This window comes from Gymnoscopelus microlampas (assembly GCF_963454915.1).
Source record: "Gymnoscopelus microlampas genome assembly, chromosome: 8".
Taxonomy (NCBI): domain Eukaryota; kingdom Metazoa; phylum Chordata; class Actinopteri; order Myctophiformes; family Myctophidae; genus Gymnoscopelus; species Gymnoscopelus microlampas.
In genome coordinates, this window is record NC_139945.1 from 12,588,221 (window position 1) to 12,595,411 (window position 7,191).

At 41.7% G+C, this 7,191-nt stretch overlaps 2 protein-coding genes across 2 annotated transcripts; both read right to left on the reverse strand.

Moving 5' to 3' along the window:
* Positions 1 to 927, reverse strand: LOC311050467 (olfactory receptor 51E1-like; the record flags this gene model as incomplete). Its single annotated transcript, XM_084064551.1, has 1 exon — positions 1 to 927. One exon carries the CDS (start codon positions 925 to 927, stop codon positions 1 to 3), a length of 927 nt encoding a protein of 308 aa, XP_083920677.1.
* A 2,896-nt stretch (positions 928 to 3,823) lies between these two features.
* Positions 3,824 to 4,762, reverse strand: LOC311050468 (olfactory receptor 52J3-like; the record flags this gene model as incomplete). Its single annotated transcript, XM_084064552.1, has 1 exon — positions 3,824 to 4,762. One exon carries the CDS (start codon positions 4,760 to 4,762, stop codon positions 3,824 to 3,826), a length of 939 nt encoding a protein of 312 aa, XP_083920678.1.
* Between the last annotated feature and the right edge of the window lie 2,429 nt (positions 4,763 to 7,191).

Here is a 7,191-nt window from a genome sequence, read left to right on the forward strand (position 1 = left end):
TCAGTGTAGGGCATGGATCTTGCATGAAAACATGTACGCCACCCTGCGTCTGATCTGGTGGAGGTTCATGCCGTAGATAATGGGGTTGATGAGAGGAGGAACCACCAGGAACGCGGCTGCCATGATGTTCCTGAGCGGCCTCAGGCTTTGGGCCTTGCTCCGGAAGCGAGTGTTCAACGCGTAAAACACCAGAGCCATGATGAAGTACACCAGCGTCACCAGGTGAGGGAGACAGGTCTGCCTGAACTTCCTGCGGTCGTCACGCGAGCGCAGAGCGGTGCGCACAATGCGCACGTAGGACACAATGATGAGCAGCACCTGGCCGATGTGAGATATGATGAGAATGATGGCGTAGATGTTGTTGATGGTCGTGTCGATGCACGACAGTTTGACCACCTCCCAGTTGGTGCAGTAGAGCTTCTGAAGGTGGGTGCCACAGAGCGGTAACCGGGTGGTGAACAGTGTCCCGATGGCTGTCTCCAACAGAGTGAGGCCCCAGGCCAGCATCAGCAGCCGTGTGGCGGTCCGATGCGTCATGATGGAGTGGTAATGCAGAGGCTTGCAGATGGCTACGTAGCGGTCGTATGCCATGACCGTCAAGGTGCTGAACTCATAGAAAACGTAGGAGTAGACGACGAAGAGCTGAGTGATGCAGCCGTTGTAGGAGATGACTGGAACGTCAGACAGGAGGTCGAGCTTTGGGTAGAAGCTGGATGCTCCGTAGAGACCGTTTACACACAGGGTACACAGAAACAGGTACATGGGCTCATGGAACATTTTCTCCAGGAAAATGGTGATGATGAGGGTGAGATTGACGAAGACGGTGAAGAGATACGAGACGAGAGCGAACACAAAGTAGATTTGTCTGTTCGTCTGTGTTTCGTTAAGTCCCTGAAGAACAAACACAATGTCTGTGTTGTTGTTCATCTTCAGGCCTGTGGACGATTCTAAATGTCTGCCAAACTCCTCATTTTAGCATACGTTTACAAACAAGCATTTACTTTACTTCATTTAATTCTCAGGCCCATGCACATTTGAGGGGTAAAACTAATTTCTAACAGCGCTCGGTTACAAAAAGCAGGCAAGCAATTCAAACACTTATCCTAAAACACAGTATTTCAATAGCCCCATGGCATGTGATGTGCACTTTATTACTCCATGTATAGGGGCACACAATCCAAGGGCAATTATTGTGGAGGCCAAAACACAGCTATGATGTAAACGTTATCAAAGATATTAAACATCTGTAATAATAAATATTTAAAAAATAATTTGACAGTTAACTTGATATTGAAATCATTAAAAAGATAAACAATGGAAAGATAAAACGTTATATTAAGAGGACAAATCATTTGAACATTTATGGAATAGCGGTTAATTCCATTTACTAGCATTAGTAATGGGGTTCTCTTAATGCTTTAAGAAAAGTACCACATAGCCACTGCTATGTCAAGCAAATTAACAAGTGCTGACACAGACAAGTGAACAATGTAAGTAAACAGTCACTTTTTCATAATTATTGCCCTTTTGTTTTGAGAAGTTTAACATTTTTTTTATGTCCATTCACAGGGCCGGAATAGCACTATGTGGTGCCCCAGGGCGACCTCAAATTGCGCTTTGCGCGCGGGCGCCGAAATCGTGCGCTTGTGCGAAAAATTGGCGGATTTTGTTAGTTTCTTTCCGGTTCTTGGTTACTTTATTTCGGTTTTAGGGTTATGGTTATGTTAAGGCTATGTTATTTAATTCTTATAAAAATATATATATATATATATATTTTTTGTGCTCCCATTGGCTGGTGCCCCAGGGCACTCGCCCATAACGGCCTATGTGTAATCCGGCCCTGTCCATTCAGTTTCTGAAGTAGGTTGGTGTTCATATGTGTAAGTGAACACAACTATGGAACAAAATGTACCAATCGAGTGATAAGACACATGCAATTACCCTGGATGATTACAACCTGTACAGCTGTCATGCCTAATTCACATGTAACCTTAGGAACAAACAAGGTGTGTGAGCCAGCTCCTAGAGTCCCAATATCATTTATTTACCAGTGCTTTGAAAATCAACACATGTAACCCCTAATAAAAGGGAGCCCTGCATAGATAAACCCAAAACTACACATGCACTTTTACGGACTTCAAACACAATAACAACCCTGTTACACATATAGTTTTACCAGTAAAGCCAGCCACTGTTTTCATAGAGAACAATCACCAGTAATACATATATAAACAGAATGAAATACAGTATCCAAGGACTAGAAGGGTACAGAAGCTGCCTGTCTATATAATACAGATTATAACGTAGATTATCATAATAATACACTACAGAATGCAGAACATGTTCAATGATTTACTTTCCCATCTAAACATAGGACAGCAGTCCCGTTTCCAAACAGAAAATATTTTATACACTTTTCAACCAAATTCACTTTAAAAGATGTGTTCATCAACAACCAATATGACCAAATATTTATAAGAGGGACTCTTTCAATAACTGTACCACTTAAAGTGCCGATCTGTACGGTACTATAATCAATTTTCTCAGCTTGTGACCAAATATATTTAGTTTAGTCAACATCTTATAGCATTTGTATCCCCATGGTGCTGTGTGTTCATGTTCACAGCTCTCTGCTGTCCTCTGCAGTGCTGTGAAGAGAACAGAAAAAAACACCCCTCTGTAGTCAGAAGCTCTCATACAGAGCTTCAGCAGAACAAGCAGAGAATAAGAATAGAAAGTATTTTTGATTACATGAATATTACAATCAACCAACAGTCATAAGTACAGATGACACACTATACAGGAGATCTCACCCTGATCATCAGGAATATGAACACCAACCACTTATAAACTATATTTATGTGCAGTTTGCATCATTATATAAACTTCCTTTAAGTTCCTTATGTGTTTTCCCCTGACTTACCCTTTAGATTGGTTACGCAGACCCAGTAGCATATCTGCATGTTACAGTATAATAAACATATGAGTATGTACAGTATGTTAGGAATATAACGTTGAACACTTGACATACAAACAAATCAGACAAATGATCTTAATTAAATGCAATCAGAGATAAATATATATATTGTATGATCCCTTTACACAGCTAGCAGCTGAGCCCCACTGTGCGTGTGTGTGTGTGTGTGTGTGTGTGTGTGTGTGTGTGTGTGTGCGTGTGTGTGCGTGTGCGTGTGTGTCATGAGCAAGGTGAAGTTGTCCGGAATAAAACAACTCTCAGCTCCTCACAGCGCTTATAAAGACCAGTACATACGACAGACAAATAGATGGGTTGTGACATACAGGTAGCCAGGCAACAGATCAACAAACAGACAGACAGACAGACAGACAGACAGACAGACAGACAGACAGACAGACGTAGACAGATGACGATGACTGTCAGGTCGGAATAAATACATATTTATTGTAGAAGTGAAAGTGAGTTAAGAAATGTGATATTGATCTACGTATTAAATCAGAACATCTGAGCAGGAACAGAATCAAAGGCCAAAAGATCTTGATCAACTGCAGTTAGTTTTAATATCGTCAATATATTTAGTCATAGTTTCAGTCATCATAGCTAAGTTTTATTTCGTTTTTATTTAGATTTCCTCAGTGAAAAAGGTAGCCGGAGAATTAATGATTTTTCATCATCGTTTTAAGTCGAAATTAACGCACGCACGCACGCACGCACGCACGCACGCACGCACGCACGCACGCACGCACGCACGCACGCACGCACGCTCGCACGCTCACTCACTCACTCACTCACTGACTCACACACTCGCGCTCACGCACACACTCGCGCGCACACACTCACACTGATTCACTCACTCACTAGCATGTGGATCTTGCGTGTAAACATGTGCGCCACTCTGCGTCTGATCTGGTGGAGGTTCATCCCGTAGATAATGGGGTTGATGAGAGGAGGAACCACCAGGAACTCGGCTGCCATGATGTTCCTGAGGGGCTTCAGGCTTTGGGCCTTGCTCCCGAAGCGACTATTCAACACATCAAACAACAAGGACAAGATGAAGTACACCAAGGTCACCAGGTGAGGGAGACAGGTCTGCGTGAACTTCCTGCGGTCGTCACGCGAGCGCAGAGCGGCGCGCACGATGTGCACGTAGGACACAACGATGAGCAGCACCTGGCTGACGTGAGACACCATAAGAATGAAGCCAAATGAGTTGTTAATCGTGGTGTCGATGCACGACAGTTGGACCACCTCCCAGTTGGTGCAGTAGAGCGTCTGGAGGTGGGTGCCACAGAGCGGCAGCCGAATAGTGAGCAATACTCCCACTGCCGTCTCCAACAGAGTGAGGCCCCAGGCCAGCATCAGCAGCCGTGTGGCTGTCCAATGCGTCATGATGGAGTGGTAATGCAGAGGCTTGCAGATGGCTACGTAGCGGTCATATGCCATGACCGTCAAGGTGCTGAACTCATAGAAGACGTAGGAGTAGACGACGAAAATCTGAGTGATGCAGCCATTGTAGGAGATGACTGGAACGTCAGACAGGAGGTCGTGGAGGAGCTTTGGGTAGAAGCTGGATGCTCCGTAGAGACCGTTTACAAACAGGATACACAGAAACAGGTACATGGGCTCGTGGAACATTTTCTCCAGGAAAATGGTGATGATGAGGGTGAGATTGACGAAGATGGTGAAGAGATATGAGACGAGAGCAAACGCAAAGTAGATTTGTCTGTTCGTCTGTGTTTCGTTAAGTCCCTGAAGAACAAACACAATGTCTGTGTTGTTGTTCATCTTCAGGCCTCAGGACGATTCTAAATGCCTGTTGAACTCCCCTTGTTACCGTTTCATACAAACAACAAGCATTGACTTTGATGTATTAAATTATTAGGCCCACATTGAGGTATATAATTCCCCACAGCACACATGCAGAATAGAAAAGACACATAATAAAGAAAAGAATATTTTTTCAACGCTTTCAATTAAAACACTGCCTTAAATACAGCATATTAATAACCCCATGGCTACAAATGTGCCCATTCTAAATTATTTTGTAACGCACTCCATGTATAGGGGTATACAATCCAAAAGCATGAAGAAAAGAGGCAGAGTAGAGGGTGAGCAAACTCCTACATTCCCATCTCATAACATAAGTAATTTGTGTAGATCAATCCAAAAATTAGGCATTTAGCAGATGCGCTTATCCAGAGTGACTTTCAAGTGTGAAATCAAGTGTAGGCCTACTGTATATATCGTCTCTGTCGGGTGGAAAGTAAACCTCATATGTCCAAAACTGTTACTTTTCAGGAGTCAAATTCAAAAATAGTAAAAGTAGCAGATCTACAAGCTCGAAACGTGTCGCTTGTCGATCTGCTACTTCATCTTCATGAAAAACAACAAAATGATGGAGCTTGCGCAAAAAAACGAATTTCAACCACTTCTTCACACCTGCAGACCAGAGATATGACAATACATTTGATTTGTGATTCTTGATCAGAGTAAAGAAGAGTTAAGCATGAACACTGGCCAACAAATAACAGGATAAATAGTCACATAAATAGAGCGAAAAGAGAACAATGTAGTGCCTACTGTAGGATACCAGAGTAAACATCCAACCTAGCATTGTTTTAAACAACATGCTTTCTAAATAACATTTATCATTTTGTGGTCAGGCAAAAACTAATGTAAATAGGAAAATAAGTAACCAACATATAGAGTATATCTGCTTAGTATAACTAGCATGTATACAACAAAAAGTGACAAGAAGGGATATAAGGAGAGAAAAGTGTTAGGCTGTGAGGTGGCGTCTGAAGAGATGAGTTTTCAAACTGTGGCAGAAAATGGGAAGTGAGTCTGCAGCTCTGAAAGAAGTGCTTCCCAAATCAAAATACACGTCGTTAGAAAAAGTCAAATAGACAAAATTAAATGAATGTTTCAAATGTATTTACCTTCTAAACATGGCACAGCATTCTGTTTCTATACAGGAGGACACGTTTCCAATAACTTAAAAGTCAATTTATCATTGATCCATATGACCAGTTACTGTATTTATAACTAGGGATTCTTTCAATAGCTCAAGTGGAAGGCATTTCAAGTGCTGAACTGTATTTTGCTATAATCAAAATTAATATTTACTTCATTAATAGAATCATGTGACTGTGTTTGTCCACAGCTCTCTGCTGCCCACAGTGCTGCGGAGAACAGAAAACCCCTCTTTTCTCAGAGGCTCAGGAGAATAACTACAGAATAAGAATAGAAAGTATTTTTGATTACATGAATATTAGTACGGACACACAGGTCATACAGGAGACCTCAGCTCCTGATCATCACTAAACAACCAACAGAAATATGAACATCAACCACTTATAATGTTCCCATCTTTACACAACTTCTATTTATTGTTCATACTTCAATTTCTTTAACTTTATCTTATGTTTTGTATGCTATGCACACTGCAGCCAAAGGAGCATATCACTACACATTGTATTAAAAAGTATAAGCATGTCTGTAGAAATAAAACCTCAAACCCCCCAAAAATCATGCAAATGTTAATTAAATGCAATTAGACAGAAAGTCATAAATTACCATTCTTTATCTTTACCATACCTGATTTATATGATATGTAAACTGCAGTCACAGAAGCATTTCACTGCACATTGTAATACAAAGTATTGTACATTTTTATGAATCTAACTTTGAACACTTGATTGTACAAACACATACAAATGTTAATTAAATGCATTTAGAGAGAAATTACAAAGAACCCTTTACACACAAACAGCCGAACCCCATCTAGAACAAATGCAGTGTGTGTGTGTGTGTGTGTGTGTGTGTGTGTGTGTGTGTGTGTGTGTGTGTGTGTGTGTCATCATGATCCAGAAGCTGTCAGGAGTAACACAGCTCTCACAGCTAGTTATAGCCCAGCGAATACAACAACAAGTCATACAGACAGACAGGGTTGACAGACAGACAGGTACGTAGGTGGATACATGAAGATCAACCGACAGACAGACAGACAGACAGACACATAGACAGATGGTGACATCATCTACTTCATCCTGACAGAGCTCTAAGGACCGCAATGTAAACTAGAAAAAGTGCTCCTCGGAGCACAGGTCTCCGCCAGGTCAGGTAGGTTATTGTGGGCCAGCAATGTTCAGAATTTGCCAATCAGGATGGAATATAAAAAATCGGACGGAACCATCTTGATCACTTGACTATAG